The sequence below is a fragment of the Trichoplax adhaerens genome, genomic scaffold, assembly GCF_000150275.1.
Source record: "Trichoplax adhaerens TRIADscaffold_9 genomic scaffold, whole genome shotgun sequence".
Lineage (NCBI taxonomy): Eukaryota > Metazoa > Placozoa > Uniplacotomia > Trichoplacea > Trichoplacidae > Trichoplax > Trichoplax adhaerens.
This window is the reverse complement of record NW_002060951.1, coordinates 1158702-1186389: the sequence shown is the minus strand read 5'-3', so window position 1 is coordinate 1186389 and position 27688 is coordinate 1158702. Positions and strand designations below refer to the sequence as shown.

General features: G+C 34.9%; 6 protein-coding genes across 6 annotated transcripts; 3 read left to right on the top strand and 3 right to left on the bottom strand.

Moving 5' to 3' along the window:
- Positions 1 to 748: 748 nt before the first annotated feature.
- TRIADDRAFT_28584 (uncharacterized protein) lies at positions 749 to 1270 on the top strand (the record flags this gene model as incomplete). The annotated part of the gene is made up of 1 exon (XM_002115065.1): positions 749 to 1270. One exon carries the CDS (start codon positions 749 to 751, stop codon positions 1268 to 1270), a length of 522 nt encoding a protein of 173 aa, XP_002115101.1.
- Positions 1271 to 2034: 764 nt separating this feature from the next.
- On the bottom strand, positions 2035 to 3644 carry TRIADDRAFT_58898 (uncharacterized protein; the record flags this gene model as incomplete). Its single annotated transcript, XM_002114872.1, has 4 exons — positions 2035 to 2144; positions 2303 to 2412; positions 2575 to 2705; positions 3552 to 3644. 4 exons carry the CDS (start codon positions 3642 to 3644, stop codon positions 2035 to 2037), a joined length of 444 nt encoding a protein of 147 aa, XP_002114908.1.
- Positions 3645 to 4643: 999 nt separating this feature from the next.
- On the bottom strand, positions 4644 to 11262 carry TRIADDRAFT_58897 (uncharacterized protein; the record flags this gene model as incomplete). Its single annotated transcript, XM_002114871.1, has 29 exons — positions 4644 to 4777; positions 5141 to 5253; positions 5340 to 5497; positions 5579 to 5662; positions 5732 to 5806; positions 5916 to 5966; positions 6063 to 6141; positions 6206 to 6299; positions 6381 to 6465; positions 6560 to 6625; positions 6709 to 6845; positions 6882 to 6936; positions 7013 to 7135; positions 7208 to 7300; positions 7371 to 7442; positions 7570 to 7682; positions 7751 to 7886; positions 7994 to 8073; positions 8161 to 8214; positions 8288 to 8390; positions 8669 to 8722; positions 8840 to 8917; positions 8986 to 9116; positions 9273 to 9334; positions 9411 to 9491; positions 9632 to 9732; positions 10863 to 10934; positions 11006 to 11111; positions 11234 to 11262. The coding sequence occupies 29 exons, from the start codon at positions 11260 to 11262 to the stop codon at positions 4644 to 4646; spliced, it is 2619 nt and encodes an 872-aa protein (XP_002114907.1).
- A 1632-nt stretch (positions 11263 to 12894) lies between these two features.
- On the top strand, positions 12895 to 18506 carry TRIADDRAFT_28574 (uncharacterized protein; the record flags this gene model as incomplete). Its single annotated transcript, XM_002115064.1, has 17 exons — positions 12895 to 13012; positions 15590 to 15631; positions 15875 to 15979; positions 16078 to 16163; positions 16263 to 16308; positions 16410 to 16476; positions 16590 to 16672; positions 16810 to 16871; positions 16986 to 17032; positions 17137 to 17221; positions 17291 to 17358; positions 17453 to 17531; positions 17719 to 17786; positions 17869 to 17938; positions 18024 to 18052; positions 18122 to 18222; positions 18358 to 18506. 17 exons carry the CDS (start codon positions 12895 to 12897, stop codon positions 18504 to 18506), a joined length of 1305 nt encoding a protein of 434 aa, XP_002115100.1.
- Positions 18507 to 18878: 372 nt separating this feature from the next.
- TRIADDRAFT_58895 (uncharacterized protein) lies at positions 18879 to 22052 on the bottom strand (the record flags this gene model as incomplete). Its single annotated transcript, XM_002114870.1, has 14 exons — positions 18879 to 18978; positions 19049 to 19097; positions 19189 to 19439; positions 19511 to 19611; positions 19674 to 19781; positions 19879 to 19975; positions 20046 to 20152; positions 20264 to 20443; positions 20540 to 20621; positions 20702 to 20811; positions 20898 to 21002; positions 21081 to 21192; positions 21625 to 21728; positions 21888 to 22052. The coding sequence occupies 14 exons, from the start codon at positions 22050 to 22052 to the stop codon at positions 18879 to 18881; spliced, it is 1671 nt and encodes a 556-aa protein (XP_002114906.1).
- Positions 22053 to 24760: 2708 nt separating this feature from the next.
- On the top strand, positions 24761 to 26879 carry TRIADDRAFT_58894 (uncharacterized protein; the record flags this gene model as incomplete). The annotated part of the gene is made up of 5 exons (XM_002115063.1): positions 24761 to 25034; positions 25263 to 25363; positions 26282 to 26342; positions 26527 to 26673; positions 26773 to 26879. 5 exons carry the CDS (start codon positions 24761 to 24763, stop codon positions 26877 to 26879), a joined length of 690 nt encoding a protein of 229 aa, XP_002115099.1.
- Positions 26880 to 27688: the final 809 nt, after the last annotated feature.

Genomic DNA, 27688 nt, shown 5'->3' with positions numbered 1-27688 from the left:
GTTCCAAATCGCAAACGATTGAGATAAAAAAATTCAAAGACTTCCCGAATGGATCACCTTCAGGAGTACAAATTAGGTTTCGTAAATTATACATTAAGTATGTACACTACATCATTAGTAAATTCTGTTACAAACTAGAATTGCTGTTCAGTGGGCAAAGATTTCGTTTACCGCATGGCTTATTACTAACAAATACTGTACAAATAGGCATGTCACGGAGATGTTAACTTATGAGGTATGCGTATCAGTCCAGAAAACAATAACACAATTTAGAAAGTTCTGTATCAATGAAATGATAGGTTAAAAGTATACAATCCATTCAGTTCGAAGCAAGTTTCCCAATTCGACTGAAAATAAAGCTGACTACAGTCTTCTAAACCATGGCAACCAAAAAAAACCCTAGTTCTATTACTGTAGTTTATGACTAAAAATGCACGCTCAGACAACGATAGTTTTAATATTTATGACGACGTCTGCAAAGATTCTCAATCTAATCTTTTTCTTTATTTATTAGACAGCAACAGTAATGAAACGTGTTTCACCTTTGACACGTGTTTCACCTTTGATTTCAGACCTTGTTGGTGAAAAAAGAAAACGTATGGCTATGGTATGTCCTTTTATCTTATGCGTATAGAAATGAAAATATCATAGGCTAACTTTGAGGATCGGTTAACTCGTTAGTAACAATGAATATCATTCTAAAAGTGTAATACTATTAAGTAACTACTGGTTGTACTTGTTGGCTTTCATGACACAGGATTTAGGTGTCAAGAAGAGAATAACAGATGAGGTAGTAGGACCTGCCGTTGCCAGTAGTAGTAGCTCTAGCAATATTGTTTATTGCGATGGCTGCTGTTTTAATAATGGCTTTCAAAATGCAAGAGCCGGAATTGGCATATACTGGAGCTATCCGAATCTTTCAAGTGTAAGTGAAAGATTATCAGGTAAACAAACTAACCAGCGAGCTGAACTTGTTGCAGCCTGTAAAGCTCTCGAATCTGCCTCAGATCACAACTTAGAAACTATCGAAATAAGAACAGATTCCATGTACACTATTAATGTTGTTACAAATTGGATTAATAAATGGAAACGTAATGAATGGAAAACAAGCTCCGGAGACGAAGTCAAAAATAAGGAAGATATTGTCAAATTAGATCATTTAAACTCTCAACTAAGAGTAAAATGGACTCATATACGTAGCCATGCTGGTGATGTAGGTAATGAAATGGCAGACAAACTCGCAAAAGCTGGAGCTCAGGCGGAATGTTAGAATACGGATAGTCTTCTCTATAGATATCGAAGATGTTTGGTGTTACTTACCGGTTCCCCGAATTATTACAAGGTAGCAATATGACGAAATTAGTATACTGTACCGTAAACGTATCATGTAAAGCTGTATATTTTATGGATCTGGTTATCAGCATGCTGTATATAGTTATTAATGGTGTATCATATTTTTTTCTTGGTCCTGCTGACAAAATTTTGGTCACTTTCATATAACTAGATATCATTCACGATACTTTTGTATTAACTTGATAAATTTAATTATATTTAAGAAATTGTTATTAAACTTCGTATTAGCCGCTCTGTTTATTGGCTCACGCAATCATACCATACATATAAAATTTGCTAAGTAATTATAGGTTGTAATAGACAAATGTCACAGCCAAATGCTTCATAATAAGGTAAAGATCATCAGAAACGAAAAGGTGTTCTAATACACACCCAATCTCGAAGGACAACAGCTCTAATATTCCAATTGTGGAACAAACTAAGGCGTATGCTATCAAACACTAAAACGAATTCTATGTAAAAACAGCATAATAAATAAATTAAATTTACTTTACTGTAATTTACTACGATAATATTTAAAGTGATAGACAAATTATTGCATACTACATTGGCTAAGGTCAATAGAAGCAGTCTAATCCTAGGTAAACTGTATGAGATATACTAAGGGAATTATCAACGGGCTGCATACGCTGTCTATCTACTGCCCTAAAATTTACAATTCCAAAAGAGGCTCAGTCGGAATTAGCTTTTCTTGGAAGCCTTCCTTGCTTCTTCTACGGCTTTAAGAGTTGGTCGTCCAAATGGTAACTCAAGGTAGTGAGTCTCATCAGACATAATCCTCTCCGCTTCGGCTGTATTTTATTAGAAGGGATTTTAATAAAGAATTTGATAATTCGTTACTGAGGGAAATAGCTAACATCAGGCATTCCATAAACATTTATGTAAGGATAGGATAAACTGCAGCTAGCATGTATAAGCAGCTGTACTAATCGATTACTTCCTACATTACCTCGTATACGATCCATTTTATTCCCATAAGCTAAATCGGCTTGATACGCCAGTATAAATCCGAGTGGAACTAATGGTCCTAAATAAGCACGGTTCTTTGTTCGTCTAGAGCTGTAACAGTTAAAGTTATATATTCGAGTACATCAATAGCAATGAACTGTACAGAGTTAACCATTAGTTCTACTATATAGTGTAAAATCAGTATTAATTAATTAATTAATAGTATCTTGTGTGTTGTACGGTATAACCGCGATCTAAATTTGCGACTCTTACGCAGCTATAAGGCCAATCCCAGCTAGGGCGTAGAACGAACCATACCAAGCAACGAAATCTCTAGCTCTAGCGATTTGTGATGCCATTTGACGCCGACGGATTTGATCTTGTAGCACAATTTGTCGTTCCATCTATACGACATAGCACAAATCACGTTGGTGGGAGCAACGTAAATATTATTTATTTAATACTATATGTATACGATATAGTGAGTCTAGAATTGAGCAAGTAAAGCCCTCGTAACTCCGAGATAATACGTAGAACAGTGCTGCTGTACAACTACGAAGTTAGCGATAACTACCAGTATCCAGTGATAACTAATAGCGTGATAAAATAGGGGAAAGAAACGTCCCTATGACATTCGTACCCAACGTACGAGTAAATATTGTATAACAGTTACTAACTAGTACGGAGTAATTATTTTCTTCACCGCCAACAATTAATTTACCGGTAAATCAGGTACTATGTGAAATTATTTACTGTCAAGAGCGATAAAATCAGGATTAAAGCGTTAATATTCCGCCTTGTACCTTTGTGGTTTTACTGTGAATAATAAATATTTGCTGGATGTTAAGATAGCCAATGTTCGCAATAATGATTACAATTACCGTTATTATTAAATCAAATCAGATTTTACTCTATTATAGTAGACAAATGAGGCATTTTTGCATCCATATAGCGTTTGATGTATGTAAATTATTACTGTAATTCAATCGAACAAATGATAGTAATAAGGTAGCGTAACGCATTAAATTTCTTATACGTCTTTAGTTGATGTAATCACTTATTACAAGCTAGCAAGTGATAGCAATCGAATACTGTGGTGATAGAGAGAACGAAATTCTACAAATGTGATGCCTGCTAAATATAGGCCTCCGATGGGAATTACTACACCGAATTGTACTTTTACCAGACAGCATAGCCGGCAACAAGCGTATACTGTAAGCGTGAAATAAGTTTTTATAATTGCTTCATACCATAGTATCTTGCATTTCACTCATGGATTCTTTATTTTGCTTCATTTGTTCACCCATGACCTCCTTCATCTGTGAGCTAATCATCGATCCCATGATGAAATTGATTACAATCTTGAATATTCTACAACACCAATTCCTAGTTTGCTATAAATTAAAGGTTGCGTTTTTCAGCTACTCTGCTCAGAACAACAAATACACTGTTGCACTTTCCTAGCACGGATTAATTCAGAAATACGAAGCCAGCCGACAGTCTGTACAGACGTTTTGGTAAGTAAATCATCAACTATTATTTTACAGTATAGTTGTGTTAGTAGGATCAATGGTATGCGTACCATAGCACTGTACTGTACTGCATGGAGTAGTCCATGAAACAGCGTACGGTGGTACATTACTGTAAAATGTACCGAGCTGAAATCGATCCAACCGGTAAATTCCGTCTTATTTGCCGCCTTGATATGACGATATGCAGTATAGTACAGTTGCTATGCTATGGTACGACCATGAATACGCTTTAAAAGAGTTTCAACGTTCCAACTTTTTGCACCCCCCCCCCCCATTAAAGTCTGAAAATTGATTGACCCTGGTATCTTGACATTATATAATTGACGATACACTCACCCAAGTAGGGAAAATTGATAGAGAAAGTCTATATTACTTTCCCTGATATCCTTCAGTATTTATATTTCTAGCTAAAACTTCAACGTTATCGACATTCCAGTTTACAACATTGTTAGCAACCAACTGTAGTTGATAAGAAAGTGTAATATGCCCATATTGATGTACAGTAGCTTTATCATCTACTACCCCATGCCAGTGGAGGACCCCAAAGGTATGGACTTCTAGAAATAGACTAGTTTCTAGAAGTCCATACTAAAGCGAAGCCACATATTACTGCCAACTATATTACACTGTATCAATTAATCATTTGGTCAATTGGCATGAAGTTACGTAAGTTCTATTGAACCTATCTCCACGTTATTTTAGCCACCTTTCTACTGTACATTAGTCATTGAACATTAAATTGATTAATCAAAACACAGAACAGTCCAAGAGATTGATAATGACTGTGTTTATTATTTATTATTGTAAAACCTATGTCAAAACAACGAGACTGTCAAAAATAGTACAAACGTACCACGGTTTTGTTAGAAAGTAGTAAGATACTAATAACATTAGGTAATGAAATTGCAAATAACGAGTTAAATCGATTGCTGAACACTGCTCATCTAATTCGTCATGTCAGCGAAAAAGATAAAAGAAGTGTTACATTGGTAATAGCATCTAACATTTAATAATCATTGCACCAGGAGCGCGCTATCACACGTTCGGTTATATTCATAAGCGAGTAGAGCCTCCTTTTAGTTATTATGTAGCATACATTAATTTAACTAGCAAAGTATTTAAACCTTTAAGAAGCAGTCTAAAGACAGCAAGATAGGCAAGCTTCATCAATTATGCAGTTACAAGATCAAGAAGCATGGATAATCTCCTAATTACGTTAGCTATCTTAATTGCAGAACTTCAGTAATTTATCCGATGCTACCAATTAACTCATAATCAAAGATACACGAACAACAGAAATCTCTAACTGTACAAATCGTCGTCACCTTCGTCGTAAAGATTTCTATCATCAGCGCCACCTTGAGGCTGGCCCTGGTTAGTGCTATCACCACCTGCGGCATCCGGAGCTGCAGTAGGAAGTCTACCAAATCAGAAGGAAATAGTCAGCATCATACTAGCTCGCTATAGACTACCTATATACTGTTCTCGTATCTCTAGCATTATAACCTGAATGATGTTCCAAATCCACGACTCTGCTGCAATGTCTGTGAGAACATTTCATACTTTCTTATATCGGCATCTGTAACAGATCGACGAGCATATCGCATTGACTCCTCGAAGTGATCACGACGAATTTCAGGAACAGGGTCTTCGTCATCTACGTCCTAAAGACACATAATCAATATTACTGTGGTTGTTCGTCAGTGCAGTAATACTACACTGGGTTATCTGATAAGCTTAGATACCATTCCAATATCTGGATTTTCTTTTCTAAGTTTTTCTTTTTGAATTTCTTTCTCAATTGATTCACGAATTGCAAATTTGCAAGCCTTTAAAAATTAAAATAGTGAACCTTCAGCTTATTTCAATTAATCAATCAAAAGAGATAAAGAACTTACTCTTTGGCAAATTTCGGTCAAATCTGCACCACTAAAGCCATTCGTAACTTTGGCAATGTAGCTCAAATCTACATCCTATAAGAGAGAGAGAGATAAGGACAATTTTAGAATCATATCCGCATATTTTATATAATTGAGTGTAATTGTCAGAAAGCACAAAGTATCTTCAATGATTCTGACTTACCGTAGCAACAGGAGACTTGCGAAGGTTCGCTTTGAGGATAGATATACGCGACTAAAGAATTTAAATGTTTGAGTTAACATTTGAATGATTTGATACAGTTACAACGACATAATTATAATCAATCAGTCAATAAAGGGCTTAGCTTACTTCGGCATCAGGTAGGGGAATATAGATTAACTGATCGAGTCTACCAGGTCGTAATATTGCAGCATCTATGATATCGGGTCTAAACGAAGATTTCTAAATAAGTTCATGCGCTCAATATACGAAATCCACAAGAACATAGTCACCTATTGGTAGCGCCAATGATAAAGACATTTTTCTTCGTACTCATGCCGTCCATCTCAGTCAAAACTTGATTAATGACACGATCAGCTGCACCGCCTATAAATGAATCAACTTGTGAATAAACCTATACACATGTACTAGTATATAAATAAGTCATCATATAAGTATTATGTATACCTCCATCGCCGGCACTTCCACCGCGAGATTTGGCAATTGAATCAAGTTCATCAAAGAACAAGACACAAGGAGCAGCAGCTCTGGCCTTCATTTGTATAAATACGGAATGTTGTTCAGCAATGGGTACAGCATATCACCGTGTTTAATACCATGTTACCGAATGCGTAGTACTGTATTACCTTGTCAAAAACATCACGAACGTTTGCTTCGGATTCACCGAACCACATTGTCAACAGCTCTGGACCCTAATAAATTTTATATTATAATTTATGTAAGCCTAAAATTCTATAAACTATATAAATAAGATACGAGTAACAAAATTTCAAACCTTAATGGAAATGAAATTAGCTTGACATTCGTTTGCAATTGCTTTAGCAAGAAGTGTCTTACCACAGCCAGGTGGACCATAAAACAAAACACCTAGAGTTTTCCAACAATTGGAGAACGCAAATATAGTAAGGCATTCTATATTTCCGAAGTGCAATCGAATTTTTAATATACCTTTTGATGGAGTCATTCCAAATTTTAGATATTTGTCAGGGTATTCAACTGGGTACTAGATATTTTCGGATAATTAAAGTTATTAGTATTCAAAGCTTTAAATCAACTTTTATTATTACTGCAATGAATACCTGAATCATTTCTTGCAAATCTCTTTTTACTTTCTCTAATCCACCAATATCATCCCAGCTAACATTAGGTACCTCAACTACTGTTTCTCGAAGAGCAGATGGGTTGGAATTACCTAAAGCAAACTATAGAAAATATGAATAAGATGGAAGAACTACAAGCAGAATTGTACAAAATAATTGACGTGTATATCGAACCCTAAAATTTTCCATCGTTACGGCAAGAGAATCCATTACTTCTGCGTCGATGGTTTCGTCTTCAAGATCGATCAGATCCATTTTTTCTCTTATCTTTTACGATTACATCCAACCAAGTGAGATAAAGTATACAACATTGAATTTGAACTTATTTTTATTTTACCTGTTGTAAAGCAGCCTCAGCACATAAAGAAGCTAAATCAGCACCAACATGACCATGCGTTTCGTTTCCGATCTGTGATATACCAGTACACGAAGATATTAGAATATAAGTGTATTACCTGCAGTATTTCAAGATCTAAGTACTACAATATACTGATAATAAAGAAATTGTATAATAAAAAATTCAAGCTACTTTTTACCTGTTCTAAGTCCACATCATCTGCGAGTTTCATATTTTTCGTGTGGATGCGTAATATCTCTAATCTACCAGTTGCATCGGGTATACCGATGTCAACTTCTCGATCGAAGCGCCCTTTACAAATATAGAAATGATAAGCAATACTAGTACTATGCTATTCAATTTCTATCGAAAAACCATACCAAATCTTCTAAGAGCCCCATCAATGCTATTTGGGCGATTAGTAGCAGCCATGACAACGACATGAGAACGTTGCTTAAGACCGTCCATTAACGTAAGAAGTTGTGACACGATTCTCCTTTCTACTTCACCATGCGTCTATAATTAATTACATGAGATCATTCAGGAGATGTTATAAACGAGTGGGAGTAGGAGCGTGTATGAAGAATTAATATCAGTTTGCCATTGTAGCAATAGAATAATACCTTTTCTCTCTTAGGAGCAATAGCATCTAGTTCGTCAATGAATATTATAGCTGGAGCATTTTTTTCGGCTTCTTCGAAAGCTGAGATGTAATAAATTTAATTTAAAGGATTCAAAATTGTTGGCTTATCGACAACTGAGTGTGCTATCACAAACTGCTAGAACTCACCTTTCCGTAAATTACTTTCCGATTCACCAGCAAGTTTACTCATAATTTCGGGGCCTGCATGTATAAGCAGGAGTAATTTAATATATTCATTGACGTACATCTATATGCAAAGAAATTATACCCATACCATTTATTAGGAAGAAAAATGCACCAGTTTCATTAGCTACCGCCCTAGCTATAAGGGTTTTTCCAGTTCCAGGAGGGCCATACAATAAAATTCCTCGTGGAGGCTATAAATTGGTTCATATTTTAGACAAAAACTATTATTATTCATGGCTGTCGCAATAAATTATTCATGTTTTACTTATAAAAGACAATAATTCAAGAGCTTTAGCTCACTAGGATGATCACTATGAAATAGAACTACTTTTATTGCACTGTTTTTAATAGTGTAATAGTTATTATAAGACTGGATCGCTATCTCATTGATAATAAATTAAGGTACAAATCTGTTAAAAGTACTCTCTAAATTACTGTATTTCCTATAAAAATCATAGATATAATTTACCTTAACGCCGATAGTTTTGAATAGCTGTGGATGGCGTAGTGGTAATTCCACCATCTATTATTGATACAAATAAACAGATTCGAATATAAAAATTAGAGTATTGCTTTCACTGGTAAATTATGGGCAATATGATTTTCGTATCTCGCGGTTATCATCCCATTACGTCTATACCTCTTTGATCTGTGCTAATTGCTTTCTACAGCCACCAATATCGTCATATCCTATCTCGTTTAATGATTCTTCTTCGTCCTAAGATATTGGCAGTAACTGCTGTTATCGCCGATACAAACAAGAACTGATAGGAAACAGCAAAATACCTCTCGCTTAATGGGTTCACCCTCACAATGAATCACAGTATCAGGTGCTACGATACAATAAGGTGATGGATCGGTTTCGATAACCTTAAATTCAACAGATTTCATACTGCCACGAACCAAGAAAATATCACCTATAGATGAATATAGTTAATATAAGCCATCATTATTTACTGCAATTCAAGTACTTTTTTGTTGATTAGATCGAATGTATGGTCAAGTAATATCCAGTTATGGCTAAGAATAATTTTTTAAAATCGAGCAAGTCTCTGGTCAAGATTTTGAAGTACCTCTTCTGACGGGTCTATATGCTTCCAAGAAATAGGGTTTTAGGAAGACATCGAATAAATTCCTATAAAATTGAAACAATTATAACGAAATTAGTCAAGATTTTAGTCATATAATTACAAAGAGGTATAATTTCTTACCCAGTTATTCCAACAACGGTATCGTCGATGGGAAGTACATGGATTCTTTTGCCATATCTGACCTCAGGGCATGGATGAATACTAGGCACATGCAAGCAGAAAGTTGTCTTATTATATCGAAGATTTGCGCTTGAAAATTCGGTTGACTCATACGATCGATATATCAGAGATTCTAGTGACTCTAATGGCAAGTATAACGGCGTATACCGAAACATTCTTACCTAATTATATCTCCAATACGGATTCGAAGATTTTGTCGCACGACACGATTAAGTCTAATCTTTGAATTTGGGATTGAATCATCCGACAATACAATACAGACCTGTTGGAGTGTGATATGAGGAAACGTTAACAATTAATTATAGACTGTAATACAGTAGTCTCAGTATCAGCCTTGGTTTAGTTGCAAGTCATCAATTGGCTTCACTGAACATTATTATATATCATGACAAACATGAAATTGAGACAGTACGAAATATAACCCGATCAAGACTGGACATTTATGCGAGTGTAAAGTAGGAAGAATGGTGTGCAAGTGAGACTTTGTACTGGGTACAATAGAGAAAATTCATAGAAGAACAAAGAGATAATCATCGAACTTGTAGCTACAGTACTGTAAAGTGCACTAATATCTCTTGACGTATTTTATAAGATAACTAAACTTATCCAATAGCTACGATCCATCGATAATTTCATTGCTACGATAGATCACCATTGCTTGAAAGGTCAATTTTTCTACCGCTTTTGGTAGAAAGAGCAAGAGTCCCCCACAATTGAAGTACAGTGCTGTACTACCAAATACTGTACCGTACAGTAGTACTGTATCAGTCAAATCTCTTTCAAAGAAAGCACTGTAGCAGTCGACGGTACAGAAACTATAATATTGTATAGTTTTACGGTCTTGCACCTGAACCTCGTATTGAACGTACATAGGCACTGTACTGATGTAGACTCACCCATGTGCGCATGTAATTCTGCTTCAGTCAGCACAATTTGACTGCAACAGTAGCACTCACAATGTACAGTACATTACTGTAGTCTTCAAAGCTATGCAATCGGCAAGATGAACTACTGCAATGGGAACACTTTAAGAATTTCTCTTGTATTTTATTTCCATTTTCTAGCAGTATACTATAGTATAGTATAGTATGGTGCCAATTTTTGGACCTTTTCTTACTATCCTATCGATCATGGTCATAGTTAAGGACTACGATAATGATCCAAGTTTTGCATAGTTTAGTAACAGTTATAGTTCTTGTTGATTGGTAGTAACCAATAGTGAATGAAGAGCGCTACTGTAATGGCTGACTTCTTCATAAAGCGATACCATAAATGGTAAAGCTGAAGCGGTGTATAGTACGTTACTCATTGACTATAAATTTGGAATTACTGTACCGTACATTAAAAGTGTATCATCAAGGTTATCATACTAATATCAATTCTATTACTTACCGTTTCACGGCGTTTTTTACCCTTTAATAAGACTGTATCACCACGAAAGAGTTGCAATTCATCCATCTTTGCCTGTGAAATGTTATCAACGATTAAATTGTGTACTCGTTGGGTGTCCAACTTGAATCTCAACTGATACTTACTTGTGTTAAGGAAACAACAGAATTATCGTCATTAACCGCATCTTCAACAATTAGCCGGTTTGGCTTGTCCTTAGTGCGTAAAATTGCTGTTGCTAATTCATCGTTTCTAACAAGTTGAAGATCACAAAGCAATATCTGAGCTCAATGACATTCCATCGCCTATGATTAGAATTCATTCTACTCTTGGATACTTTTTAGCAAAATAGAACTTGCTACTCATTGACTTACTTATCGGGTTGCTTAATATCGGCGGCCATGTCGTACACGTCGTATGCTGTCTATTTGTAGATTTACTGCTGCTTTTAACCTTTGCACAATGATATGCACTTTCCGAAAGACCAAAAGCCTGATTACTGATTAGTCGGCAGTTATTTGTCACTGACTTTTTTGTGAGATACAAGAGATTTTAAACACACGGTTCATTGTACTGTACTGTACAGTACTGTACACTACAGTACTACAAAATAAGTTCCAAAAAGTTTTCCTGCAGTGTAATTGTTTAACACAATCATGCCCCTGGTACAGTATGGTCAGGCCATAGCGTCAGTGTAGCGTTACGTCACCCGCTCTATTAAATTCATTCAGTTTCTAGAATAGTATGTACTGTAAGACTGCACGATACAGTACAGTACTGTACTGTACTGTACAGTCTTGCGTAGTGATGCCACGTTGACTGTGACTGAGACTCCAATATTAACTTGACTAAAATCGGCTAGAAAAGAAAAGAAAATATACGAATGAATCGAAATGCTCTTTGCGGCATGATGCAGCTATTTATTCGGCGATCAACAATTACATCATCTTGGATGATTTCTAAATGAATTTTAGTCTTTTCTACTTTACTCCAGGATATTGCCTTCTACGTAGTGATGTAGTATAATAATTACCCGTATTAACTAGAAATGAATGGATCACCTTGATCCTAAAATGGTGTCTATGTAGACAGTAAGGCTAATAATTCTACCCTTTGTTGGCCAGTACCATCAGCCGTCTAGTAGTACAGTACAGTTGCTTTTTTTTTTCTTATTCACTTCATTAAAAGACTAATTGATACAGTAGGCCACGACGGCACGACTAGTCAACTTAACTTCACTGGGAGTAATACAGTACGGTAAGATCATTCGTAGTTCCTAGGCACTACCATGGTCTTGGTATCTGCCATGGTTGTGCTTCAGCGATAGAGGCTATGGCTAGGGAGTAGGGACTAGTGAAGGAAAGAAAGAGAAGGGCAGAGAAGAGTGGTTCACCATGGTAAAAAGAAGGGAGCTAACTTCTTTTGCTGGTCATCTCCGGTGAGCCGTATGTCTGAAACGATACACTATACTGTACTGTCTACGATTATCATGCAAATTAGCCGCTTGGTTGGTTCTGCATATTGTACTGTACTGTACAGTACTGTACTCTTTCGTTGGTAGCGTACTGTACACTGTACACTGTAGTGCTGCATACAATCCTACTGTATTGTTGATTATTTTGCACTGAAGGACAGCTAGTCCAGTCGTCTCTCTCTCTCTTTCTACAGTACAGTACTGTACTCTCAGTTGCGTCACGTACCGTACACTGTACACTGTACACTATTGACCACAAGCAGAGGGAGTCGGTTTCACTACTGTAGAATGTTATACTGTACTATACTGTACTTGAACAATGAACATTGAACATGCGTAGTGTACTGTACTATACTGTACAGTGTACATTGTACAGTACTGTACTGTACAACAACCAGTACGGCGCACTACAGTGTACAGTACAGTGCTTACAGTGCGTACGGTACAGCAAGCTACTGCTGTTCGCAGTGTCCGCTCCAAGTCAATATTCTCAAGGATTCTTGCGTGACAATTCCTTAGCAGCTTTCTATTACTGATTTTTCTCCTTGTATCAACTTTAAAATGGCTCAAAATACGACATTGGACTATCCAGTGCATTACCATGTCTTCAATGGCAATGCTAATGAAATGGTAAAATCGTTACAGAAAGGCCACGACATCAATAGAAAGGATAAACATGGTAAGTTTGTGATGTACTGGATGTATGGACAGTATAGAGTAAATAGAAGCTGATCGTTGTCAACGTCCACAGTAGTCTTAATATGTCAATAGACGCCACAGCAATCGTTTAGTACAGTACAGTAGACCCGCTGGTGGAGTCATGGCATCCAGCAGCAAACTGTACATTACTTTGCTCAATCTACTATAGTATTGTATCAGTAGATTGGGCCAAAATGAAAGCTTGACTGATTGAAAATCCAAATCTCACTGTCGGACGAATAAACTTCGCTACTAGCTTGCTTTGCTACAGCAATAAACGACGTACAGACTCACTTTGAAAGCAAAAGAATCATTGCAATGGCCTAAATAAAGCAGAATAGATTGCAAATCCAATTTTTTTATTTGTATCCTCCTTATGGAAGGATAGATTCATGGGATACCTTTTCATAGTCGATCATTTTGATCCTTGTATTCTCATTGATTCAATGATGTTTCGGTCTACAGTTGCCGTCGGATCCATGGATAGTCGTACGCGACAATTTTTCAACCAACTTACAAAGTAATGATCATCAACGGCTTGAATTCTTTGAATAGTCATTCCTTTTACTCAATAATATCATAACAGCTGGATTCAATTACTCTTGAAGTAGTTTATTGTGGATACACGCCATTTTCCCCATCGGCAAATACTCCATTTCCATGTTATGTCATACGAATGATGACACGTAGTCTGCCAAAAATGGAATGTACACGAATACGATACCAATATACAGTACATTTATTTTCATGTTATTATTTTACAGCAACTCAGTCTTTACTATAATCAACATGACATGTAAATTATTAATTACTGGAAGATACAGGTGGGTCAATCCTGTGCCCCACTTCATCTAGCAACGATAATGATGATTGAATTCATTTCTATAGACAGTCCTCCAACTCTTTTAGGTAGTCCATAACTGTTCATTAAACATGTTTTCCCATTCATTTTTAATCCGATTACTGATTGTAAAATATAAAATACAAGCCGGAATCAAGACCATGTAAAAGTATTCATACGCATTTAATATAGAACAAATTGAAATGATACAGTAAATCTTCCATTGATTTGTGAAATAGATAAATTATTTTTAACTATAATAATATTACAATTTCTTTTAGAAGATTCATGATTGATTTTGCCTTTATAGAGACAGCTTGACTTTAGAAATGCGATATCGTATTGTAAACATTAATGAACGTATGGCCTTAATCTTCATCCTGATATTGATTGATCGGCCAAGAGTTCAATGCTGCTCAGTCGATAGGGATGAACCTTTATTTCATACTCCTATTCGAAATAATCGAAGAAATTCCATTTATACTGTACAACCCGTAGCATCTAGTTTCGCATTGTGGCGATTTAGTTGTATCAATATGTTTACGCTGATAATTAATAAAACACTGATCATTCTGGTCATTCATTGAGAACGAACAGGAACATACGAGCGTACGTATGTTTACTGATTTTATCAAACTAAAAGCGATGAAAATAAGGATGATGTCCATTTTTGATCTTATCTGTTGAATGTCATACTAAAGAGTGGTTAGAAAATAAAAAATACGCGTACCCTAGCAGCATAGGTTTCAGATTCTCCCTCTATCTCACTGTTGATTAATTACAGTATACGTATTCTATTACCTTATGGCTAAAGTATCCATTATAGTATGTTTACTGATTTTATCAAACTAAAAGCGATGAAAATCAGAATGATGTCTATTTTTTATCTTATCAGTTGAATGTCATACTAAATAGTGGTTGGAAAATGAAAAATAATACGCGCACCCTAGTAGCATAGATTTCAGATTCTCCCTCTATCTCACTGTTGATTAATTACACTACGTATTCTATTCCTAATGGCTACAGTATCCATTATAGTATGTTTGCTGATTTTATCAAACTAAAAGCGATGAAAATAAGAATGATGTCTATTTTTTATCTTATCAGTTGAATGTCATACTAAATAGTGGTTAGAAAATGAAAAATAATACGCGCACCCTAGTAGCATAGGTTTCAGATTCTCCCTCTATCTCACCGTTGATTAATTAATTATACGTATTCTATTACCGAAGGGCTAAAGTATCCATGATACTCGTACACTATAATACTGTACTGTACGTAGCTTCTACTATAACTCGTAGCGATACTGCATTATTGCCAATTTTTCATCATTTTATATAAATTAGTATGTCTTGAAGCCTTCAGTCTGAAGGTACGGTAGCCCTCTCCAGTGACGACTTATCAAACACTGAACTGAACTGAACTAACTGAGGTAGCAATAAAATTTTTGCAATTGCACTCAGCAACAATATTTTGAGACGATGCAACGCTTCTATTGCATTATTTGTATGTTGATTTTAATGTCGTCGTTTAGACAGAATAACCCGGAGTCAGTTAATATTACTTGTCTACGACTTTTCGGTTATTGTGCTTTTTACATTGTACGTCAAATGTAACATACTATTGCTTTCTAAGGTATACGTAGTCGATTACTTGTTAATGGAAAACAATAGTCATTGCTTCTAATTATTGTTACATTTAATTCTTGTGACGTAGGTAATACTCCATTACATCTGGCTGTCATGCTTGGCCATAAAGGTAAATATCGCCTGTCTCGTAGAAAGGCTAAAACAGTAATTTAAAATAATAAAATAGTTACAATTTATGTATTGTATTACAATCTTGATATGCTTTGGATAAATAGTTTATAGAGCTGGATCCGTATTTTTCTCTATTTTTTGACTATTAATTAATTAATGGATGCATAGTACGGTAATCGTAGCTAGCATAATTTTGCTAATGGATAATCTGATCATCGTACTGGTCCATTTACACTGTTAGATTGCATAAAATTACTTTTGCAACGTAAACCCTCTCTAAAAGCCAAGAATAATTACGGTTGGACGCCCTTAGACGAGGCGATTAGCTATGGTGATCGCCTAACAGGTAACATACATTTCATATGGTGGAATATGTATACAATAAGCAAATTTTCTGAGCAATGTATTAATTTTATAGTACATATAATTATAATTCATTGACAGTTACTCAATTACTCCTAACCATGAAGACAATATCAAAGCAAGATCTAAAGGCTAAACGTCCACGAGTTATCGCTGCTTTAAAAAGTGTAAATACTAAGATTACAATTATTACTTTGATACATATATGGACAGCCAATGTACTCTATCTTGTTAATAACACTTTAATCTCTAATTTCGATCTATAGTTGGGAGATTTTTACATGGAATTAAAATGGGAGTTTACATCTTGGAGTGAGTAATAAATTTGCGATAAATGTTTTAAATAATCTTCAACTTGTGCACTCATGAATCAATTATTAATTAAATTCGCTTTTATGGTTTCATTGGTAAAGTTCCTTTTTTATCAAGACTGCTGCCTTCTGATATATGTAAAATTAGAAAACGAGACGCGTGTATAAGGTAGATTTGTACGATAAAACATTCGATGTTCCTGCGAGTATTTATATATTTCAATTGATTAATTATATATCTTACGAAATGCTAAGCTGTAAATTAATTTTTATCCTCGACAGAGTTGATTCGACTTTGGCTGATTTTTCTGAAATGAAATGGCAAAGAGGAGATGTCAGTCTGATATTTAATGGAAATAATGACGGTACTAATTCTAAATATGCACGATGTCATATAGCTAATAAATAGATAAGCTTGCACTTTAATCGATAGGAGCGATAAAAGCTAGTAATTTACCATTAAAGATTATGATTTATGGGTATATCTGATTTTTTTCGGCAGCTCACCCATTACCGATAGTCTTAGATAATGATAAGAAAACCTTTCAAAAAATGCGATTCAAGGTTAGCAGAGTTCGTATATCAGTATGTTGTATATACGCGTATAGTTGTACATTAGCTGTGATAAATAGATTTCTAGATATTATTCTTAATTAAGTTTGCTGATCAAATTTCAAGGATGATGACGCTGAAGTAGATGAAGAAGTAGATTTACTTATGAGCAAGTAAATATTATTACTATTCTGTACAATAAAACACAGTTTGCTTTCCAAGTTGTATTTTTGTGCGGCGTTTTTAACATCGAATTGCAATATTGACAATTATTAAGTAATATAGTATCTGGTCAAACAACATCTGAGCAAGTTACATTTACGAAAGTACAAAGTGGCTGGATCTTTCGAGAAAATAAAATTGTATGATTTATTTGGCTTAAATCTTCTTAATTACATTCATTTAAAAAAAGCCTTACAAATTTTATCCAGGAAACCATAGGAAACTTTAAGGCTGACGTTTTTAGTGTTAACGGATTGCAATTGATCCAAAGGAAAAGGTAGATATCAGCATAAAATTACATTTATTTACTATGTAGTGCTGTTTCAGCCTTTTAAAAATTCCATGTCAATCTCATTTACTGTGTATTGTAGGAGAGAACATCTGTCTGAAGAAGATAAAAAAAAAAATAAGGTCAGAATGCGTCTATTGCATTTACATAATTTCATTCTTGTGGATTTAATCTGGTATTTATAAAAACCTTAAAGGAGTTGATGAAAAAGATTTCAAAAGGGGATTCTAAAATGTTTGATGAGGATTATCTTAAACCCGAAGTACGGCAAACTAATTACTTGCGAAAGTTACATTATACTTCTTAACGGATTGAATTTCATGTGTTTCAACTTTAATTTCTCATAAGCATCGTATGTCCCTGGAGCCACCGGCTAAATGTAAGATGACCTGGCAGGAGTACTTAGAAAGTAGAGAGTAAGAAATTCGAATTTTTATGATACTCAAGTTAACGTATTTCAGGTCAGTTATCTAAAGTACGTTTATTTGGTTTTTGAAGTATGCCACAACTGGCTAGATTAGTAGATGTAAAGGAAACGAGAAAAGCTTTCAAACCACAAGTTGCTATGGTAGGTTCAATTAGGATATACTAATTTATTTGCTGCATTTCTTAATATGAGTGTATTTGTATGTGTTTCATTTAAAAATTTATAGAGTCAGGAATTTCCACTGGATGTAAATGTGTAAGTTTTGCATGTTGCTACTAGTTTAGATTGACTTTTATTCAATTTTTATCTATATGATATTTTCAGATTGGTAGATATTTTAACAATTTTGTCACCTATGAAGCAATTTACGAAATTAAAAGAATTTATTCAAATGAAATTACCTCCTGGTTTTCCAGTTAAATTAGGTGAATCAATTTATCAAATTTGGTCTGACTGTACAGTACTATTAAATTAATAAGTTGTAAGACGTACCTTAAATTGCGTCGTATATGGTATAATAAAGTACTAATTGTGATAATTCGAATTACGGTTATGTGTAGAACTATCTATACTACCGACTATTACTGCCAAAGTCAGCTTTCAAGAATATAGTAGCAGCGATGACATTCCAGTTTCTATTTTTTTCATTCCTCGCGATTATAAGGTAATTTTAGATATCTTGCATATGGCATGCGTTGCAATCTTATAAATTTATGCTAGGTAAAGGGTTTTTACTATAAGTTAATCATCGATTTATTGTTTTTAGGAGGAACTGGATACATAATAATAGTCGTAATTATTTAGAGCTGTTTACATATATTACAAACATCTAACTGAAAGAAATGTTATCGGTCACTCGAATAAGTTATAATAATTAACATTGTGTGTATTATAGATAATCTAGATGATAATTTAATGTAAATACAGCATTGTCGCATATCCTTCAAAATGAAGGTAAAGTTATTAACTTTGATATCTTTCCACCGTAACTAGCATCCGTATTAGCATCATATAACAAACAAACAAACAAACAATAAATCTTCACTTATGCAATCCAATCTCTACAGAATGTTTTAAAAGTTTAATATTCATTCGCTAGAAACTTTTCATATTCTTGTTCCATATCGTCATCAATCATCTCTTCCTCGAAGTACTGAAACACATTTTCTTGTTCGTGTATTCTAAGAAGGAATAACATTTTTTCTTATGCTCTAAAAATTGGTTGTTTCTGTACTAGCGTGTATAACTTACTGTTCAGCATTGAAATCGTCATCATCGCCAACGTACTCATTCCAAGTTTCTGTATAGGAATTCGAGGATATAGCATGTATAAATGAATTGTAAAATATGTATAGCCTATTTTTGTATTGAATCATATACTACGATGTTACCTAGATCTCTCACAGGTTGTTCCTGTTCAGTGCTATCTTTAGGGTTGGTCTTGTATGACGGATAGAATTCTGTAGCATTGGGATTGAATTTTTTTCCAGTTTCATTAGAACTAGCAGAATTATTATCTGACTTTTTATCAGTTGGACGGAAGACTGCGGCATTGGGATTTAATGTCGGTTTAGGCGCCAACCCCCAATTCGATGCTCGTATTTTAACTACATTTGAGATTATATCTTTGATACTTTGAGCGCTAGTTCAATAATAATAGCATTTTTGTCAATATCATTGCACTGTATTGCTACTAGCGTATAATCAGTGTACCTCGTGTTTTCAGCAATCTCCTGGAGACGTTCAAAAATTTTATTTAAACTTAAATCTTTTCCTTCTTCCTTTTCAAATTGATCCATACTGCTACCTACCAACTGAATCAAGCAACTTTTTTTAGCGATTTACAGTCCGTTAAAAATAGATCAAAAATACTTACCTTTAACAAAGACGTAATACACTTCACATAATCTTTGTCTGTATTTAACAATAGTACTTCCATGTAAGAAAGCAGTGCATCATGTAGATTTAAAAGAGGCTTGTTACCCTATTAGTGAAATATATCCCCCAAAAGGTACGATATCGGTATTTACACATTGAATGAGTAACAAGCTACAGGATTTGATAATATGTAGTTAACTTACAGATTTAAAATTTAAGTAAATTTCAGCTGTAAAAAGCGCTCCTCCAAACATTACTTGTTTCTCGAATTTCTCCTTGCTTTGGAATAGTTTTTGGCATCTACGCAATACAGTAGATACATTTTCGTCTTAAAAGGCTTCACGCTAACGATTGGAAAAATTTTACTTACTCCTTTAGCAAATGGTATCTAAATTTATCGTCCTTAAATACCGATGATTCGTGAATACTTTTACATAACAGAGCAGCCGTATAGCGGAAATTACTATCGGCTACTGCCTATGAAAACGATAAACAGTGTTATTTCGGAAATGAGCGTAGCTATACTCGTATTGTATCGCAGCATCTACAATCTTTAGCTCGTATAGAGTAGAAAGGCGAATTGCTTACTTTGTTAAAAATTAATGAGGCAGTTTCAGATATAACATTTTCATCTTCCGACCAAGGTTTTAACTCTGCAATAATTGATTCTGTCACCGTAGCTACATCGCCCGGGAAGGCACTCAATTCATCCAAAGAATAATGCAAATACTCGTATAACGACGCAGTTTCCTGATCTTTGCTATCATGCTAAAAGATGATACATCAGGTTCAAACTATGTAGTAAAGTTGTTGGAACATGAAAGCAAATAGTATTTAAATATCGGTTGAGGGTAGTTTTCTTACATTTTGTGGATTGGTGTCATTTGCGTCGGACTCCGCATTGTTGTTCATCTCCGCTATGTCCGTCAAGATGGCTTTAACGTCACTATTGCCAAATAAGTAACATGGTAAGATTTTGTTTTTTAACTAAATACTGAAAATTGAAATGAATACGACGGCTATTACTCTGCTATAGATGAATCTTTCAGAAGTTCTCTTGCCATATTAAAAACGTCGGTTAAACCTGGGGTACGTTTGGACGCTTTCTCATCTTCCTTTAGGGCTGGCAAGGCAAACTAAATATTTGTTCGTCACGGCGATAAAGGAAATTTTAAAATTGATACTAATTGGATCTTGTTGTACATTTCATTCCAATACTAACCAATAATACATCTCTAACAGTATCCAGCTTTTGCAAATTCTCCATGATATTTATCAGGTAATCGACAATGGCCACATACAATACCGACATAGTTTTGCCGGTTTGCTAGAAATGAAGCAAATAGTATTATTTAATTTAGCTATTAGCAGGTTGTTTTGGTTACACAACCAATTGATTTCCTACCAGATTTTTACAGTTTTGGTACATGTTGCAAATAAACCAAAGGTTGATATTTAGCTGCATCCATTGATCTTCTTCGATTAGCTTGTTTCTATTAACATAGTCCGTCTTGCACCTTTACAAAATGTTACAGTAGTATATAAACATCAATTGTAGCCAAGCAAGTTGTGTTACTATAGGAATTGGTTTAGTCGTTGACTGATACAGCACTTTGGCATATTTTAGCATCAAGTTGAACTGTAGGAGGGGTGTATGTCATTTGTAGAATTCTTTGGTGATACAACATGAGTTTACAAGTAGAGTGTGGCAAGACTTGCGGTAAAGCAGAGCCGTCTACAGTGTGTTTACCGTATTATTCTCCACGTCTACGCAAACTACTTCCTACTATTGACTCTACGTATGGTTATGTATTTTATATTGATGTTAAAGTTGAACATGTATTGACATGCAGAGACTATAACGGAGTATGTTCAAAGTAGAGCAAGTAAGGAAATGAATTAGATGAAAGTTAGCGCTAGTATATTCATGTTGCAAGCAATAGTAGAACCTATTTAGTAGAGCCAAAGCGAAAGCGTCTTTCAGAATTTCGCTGTTATGAATCTTGACGGCCACTTTAACGGACGGTATCACATCGGCTTCAGTACTAACGCCCTATAAAATAATGATTGCTATCATCATGGCTTTGCAACTGAACTCCATTGACAGCAACTACATCACTAAAAGATGTAACAGTCGCTATGTACAAAAATTGCGTTAAGGAAGGAGTTTGTATTTTTAGGGTACTGGTGATAATCAACGTCTTATGCATACCAAATCGTAAAGACTATCAGCAATGGCCGTGCAAATATCTGCCGGGTGACTACGGTTTTTCAATGTTTGTAGCCATGGCTGCATTATTTCTTCCATTTCAACATTTTGGCGAGCTTTAAAAATGATTTTTCTTAATTCTACCACGATTTCGTCTTCCTTCGACATCTTTTCTCATACGTAGCGGAAAAAAACTATTAGCTTGGAAAATAAAATTATCCAAAATGATGCGCTGTAAACAGTCCACAGCAGTATACTGTAGGGTACACCAGTTGGCTTGAAAGTGGATTGACTCTGAACGGGTTGGAGATGGCTGGAGATGATGACAGCCAGAAGTTTTATTGGATGCCATGGAGCATGCGCAATCGAGAAATGTGTCATCGAGAGGAGGATCAACACTTCCCTTACTGTACACTGTACCGTCCTGTCCAGTACCGAACAGTAGGTCTGGTACCGAGTACAGTACGAATAGCGTGATCATGCTGTTTGGTAGAGTCTAGTACAATACACTGTATCGCACAGTGCACACTGTACTGTACAGTGTAGCACAGTACTGTAGAAAGAAATGGAAGACGAAAGAATCTCGCCTGGACATTGTACTGTAGACGTCAGCGAGTAAAGTCGAAATAGGAACGACAAGATCATAACGAAAAGCTCTTCAAATTGGACAGTGAACAGATCAGTTTCATCAGCAAATACAGCACTGATTCTACAGGCTCATCAGGATTTTCGCAGCACTATTTTTCACTTCTCTCTACAGTGTACGTACACTGTACCGTACTACAGTACAGTACAGACCCTTCTAATGACTCTCTATGTACTGTACACTGTGTGCTGTAGACAGATAGGACGGTGTGACTTATTCAACGCTTGGAGCGACCCAGTAACAGCAACTGGTAGTTTATATTCGAAACTTGAAAGAAATAGAATGATGTCAGACTGCGATCAAAAGCAATCAAAATAGCAAGAGCCAATGGCTCAAGGTTGTACTGATCTGTCTGCATGCAATTGCAACCAAATGGAAAGTCCATTTCTTCACTGTACAGTATTAGAGACTTTCTGCTGTACTGTATGTACACTGTGTACTGGAGACCGGTAGAACGACGTGACTTATTCAACGCTTGGAGCGACCCAGTAACAGCAACTGGTAGTTTATATTCGAAACTTGAAAGAAATAGAATGATGTCAGACTGCGATCAAAAGCAATCAAAATAGCAAGAGCCAATGGCTCAAGGTTGTACTGATCTGTCTGCATGCAATTGCAACCAAATGGATAGTCTATTTCTTCACAATTGAAAGATATAATTGAAAGCAACACTATTGCTGAACATCTTTCAACCATTTTACAGGGCTCTCCACACCCTTGTAATCGTGGTCAAATGGATGTTCTATACGGAGGTCAGTACGACAGTACTCGTATGTTTTCCTGCGGGTTGCCCTCAGCACTGCACAGTGGACATGCATGTTCTTCAAAACTTAATTGAACACAGGTTCTGAAATCGCTTAACTTAGAGGTAAATTTGTAGTCCATGTGCTTATACGATCCCGGAAAGAACATCAATTGAACAAATCATTGCTGGTACGTGCGTACAATATCCTCAAATAACGATCACGTCTTCAATAAATTGTGAATGAATAAAGGAAAAGTTCAAAGTTTTGTTCGATGCAATCCATACTGAATAGAGTTCCCTCCATTCTACTGTGCAGTAGACTGCATTTAGCGAAACATTGCTAGTGGTATAGTATGAACATGGTGAGAAGAGAAAATGGATCTTTTTTCGGGGAGACTTTGACTGAGTTTTATACAATGTAGGACATGTACTACGCTACTTTTCGATGAGTTGGCGATTTTATCCACACTTCAAAATCGACTCTTCATTGATTGAATAAAAAGTGAGAGGCTGGCGATTACACGATAGGTTCATACAATCTCCTATAACTACGGTAATAGGTACTGCAACCTACTAAAAAAAGTACGCCCCATTTCAAAATGGATGGTACAGTATTTAGCTAATAGGAGTTGGGATGATTAATTATATCCAGATGAATGATTAGTATTTCTGTTTTTATAACATTTGTTGGAAGTAGGAGATTCATTTTAGAGGGTTAGACCTTAGCTGTCAGTTTGGCGGAAAAATTGCAATAACCTTTCATGTACACTGACTCAGTGTTCAGTACAGTGTGATATTTGGAAATTTATTCACTGTAAAGAAGGCGAAAAATGGTTCTACTTACATGCAGTATTTGCCTTTTGTTACTGCATTGATGGATTGATATAAGTAGGAATAGATCGCGTTCGACACGAAGAGAACTACAAAAATAAAATATTGAATTGCACACTGTGTTACGTTTTAGTGATGCCCTTTAAAGTTAATCAAACTTCATTACTGCAAAGCTATGTAAAAAAAGGCATTGAAAAGTATTGCTACAAGGAGAGTATTCGCATGATTAATCAATTCAATTCTAGAAAGGAGCATTTGCGAAATTATGAATGATTTCAGTCTGAAGGAGATAGCTGTCTTTTCTCTTTTAAATTGAAGCCATTTACAAATTTGAGAAATGCCCCTTAATGAAATAAAATACTGCACTTAATCGAGGTATTTCCGCGACTATATAGCGATGATCTTATACAGTACTGTACAGTACAGTCGTGAAATCATGAACTTGTAAAAAAATCCACCAGTCCTTCATTCAACTGGGAAGGAAGGAATTAACCATGCTGTTAACTTAGAATATCAAATCAAGATTAGACTCGCGCATGCCTGCACTGTCTGCGATATTTGGATGTGATCAGATTAATGATTATATATTTGTTATTGTCATATATACTGTATAATTATCCACGAAAAGTCTAAAGTTCAGCATTACAATCAATCATGGCGGCGTGGCTTAACCCTCGACGCTTTCAGTCTGCCAGGAAATGTTACTTGCAGTTATCATGTCAACATCGTCATCAACTGCATACCTCCAATTGCAATGCACAAAAAATGTACGAATTGCGAACATATTCAATACAACCTGCGGAATTTGGAAATTTTCTCAAATTGACGCAAGAGCAATTCCACTTGCGCACCGCCCATTCCAAATTACTTGGATATTGGACAAGCGAACTCGGTGGCTTAAATCAAGTTGTCCATATCTGGGAATACGGTTATTCCATGTTACTTAACCCACAGCTGAAATAGTGCTACTTTCTTAAGAATACTTTTAACTACGATGATAATCATGAATGGACGAATCGACGTAGTACTGTAGTAATAGCCCTTTCTCTTATTACTGTGGCAGTATTCTTATCCATTAGAAGAATTATTATTATCTATGCTGTTGTAAATTCCAGTATTGTACAACGTTTTTTTATTTTTGTTTATAATTTTATAGATACCTTCCAACATAGAACAAATGTCAGAAAGGCCTTAGCTGATGATCCGCAATGGATTAGTAACTATATTTCAATCATGATGAAAAAATTGGTTCAACAGGTAAGACATTCGTTCAAAGCTTGATTAAATGATTTCATTTTTTTTATTTTATTTTCCTTCCACCACCTCCAAATCAATCAGACCTCTATGCTAATTATTAAATAAATTATACAACAAGGACTGATAGCCTAGTAAAAATTGAAAAGTTTCAAATATCAGCGATCGTGTATTTGGAATTTACAGCATAAAAGATAGTGAAATACCTGTACAATCGTCAAAGTATTCTAATGAACGTTACGAATGACAAGAAAATATCGACTAAAAAGATTTTTTCTAGCAGTAATCAATATGGATTTCGCTTAATATATCATTCTCATAACTGTATTGGCAACATAATTTCCCTTCAATCTCAAATTCTCTTAATTACACTGTATCCTGTAACACACTGACCTCAGAAAAAAGTGATTATAGATACTCTTATCCATCGCAGCTTGAAAATACCTATGCTATCTTGCTTGGAAAGGTTTTCTCATCTTATCAGACGTATTGTCATTCTCTCATCATTTATGATTAAATGAGGGTTATTCTATCTACGGTACTGTTTAACTGTCCATACTCCCCATGAGAATCTACCATTAAGTCATAAGATAACTGATTGATTGATCCAGTTTCAATTTAATAGCACCGTCTTTTTCCTCTATGATGGACTATTTACGCTAGTTGAATATACAGTACTGGATATAAATGTTAACTATTACATCCCTGCGCGATAATGCTGGATTGTGTATGGAGGAAAAAATAGATAGGATTTAAAAGTAATTAATATAGAGACCATCCGTGTGCTAGATCAATTTCGCTATGTCAAATAGTTCTAAAAAATTATCGCAATTCATCAAACTGTACAATATGAATGAAGTCTTATTAATCTCTTGAAAAGTTCATCAGTTACAAGGTATGGTATTATTATTATTATTATAGGATAATGTTGTCATGTTTCCTCTACCATGGTATCCTATTCAATCATCCAATCAACAAGGAGGTACAGTTACAACATTTTCACTCGTAAATATCCCTAAGAATACGATTTCAGTTATCTTTTTAATAGTCATTAAAATATTAACTAATCTTTACTCACAATCCGTATTTTAATTATTTTTAATTGTCTTTCATCTTTAATACATTACGGTATATGAACGTATCTTATCCAATTGGATCAATTAAAGGTGTTTATGAATTGCAAAGTATTTCATCATCCGCCAGTAAGTACTCAAATTTGGAGACGAACGTAAAAAAAACGGTTTCCTCTCAGAATAATGATTCCAGTAAATTGATTGGAATCTGGAAGACAGAACATGGACCTTTAGATACAAGTAAGGCTTTAGCTTGCGATTCGAATAGAGTAATTACAACATTATTCGTATTAGAAAATTCAAATTTATGTTTGTATAATACAACATCTTTTTGAATAGTGTTCCTACTCTGGAGGTTTAATGATTTAGATGAAAGACACAACATCAAGAAAAACTCCAAGGATAGCATAGCAGAATTAGGTGATTATTATGATGCGTTAATATAATTTTCGTGAGAAATTACAAACTTTTATACGTGTTGAATGATTTACGATTACGGTACATTATTACTCTCATCGTTCAAATGTTGCAGATCATCCATCCGTTATCAGTAGAACATCGAAAATCTTGGTTCCCGTTCAATTTTCTCCATTGAAATAAGATTGAATTAAACAATAACTTTTGATCAGAAGTTAAAAAGAAATCAATCCTATTTAAATTAATAGCTTTACCCATTATCGAAGATTTAATCTATTAAAATTTTTGATTATGCAGCCGAAGATTGCTTTTATTGGCATCAGTAATATTAGGTTAAAAATATAGGATACAATAACAATCAATCACTTTAAGACATGCAAACTTTAACTCGCCTTCAATAAAGAAAACTTTCCATTTATTGAGTTTTTAATCTTTACTTAAACTATATTGATTTCAGGTTCATTTCTAATGGAATAATAGCTGTAATCATTTATATAGCAAATATCCAACATAGAATTTTGTTAGTCCATTTTTTAAACTTTTAGCTTGTAATTGGATTGTTTAAGGCAGCTATTTCTTTAGCTAAAATCGTTACCTTTTCTGTAGGTAAAAGTTAAATTTAATCTGTTATTTAAATCAAATAGCTTAAACGCAATTTCTTTGAAGAGTAATTCAAAATTTTAAATTTTCAAAGGGAAATTCTAAGAATTGGTGCTCTAGACAAAAAATTGCTTTTGCTATTTCTCGCTTATGTATCAAACTCAATTGAGTCATAGTTATTAAAATTATTTGACCTGTTCAGTATTAAATTAATCGTTGGATAACTCGTTGAATGTTT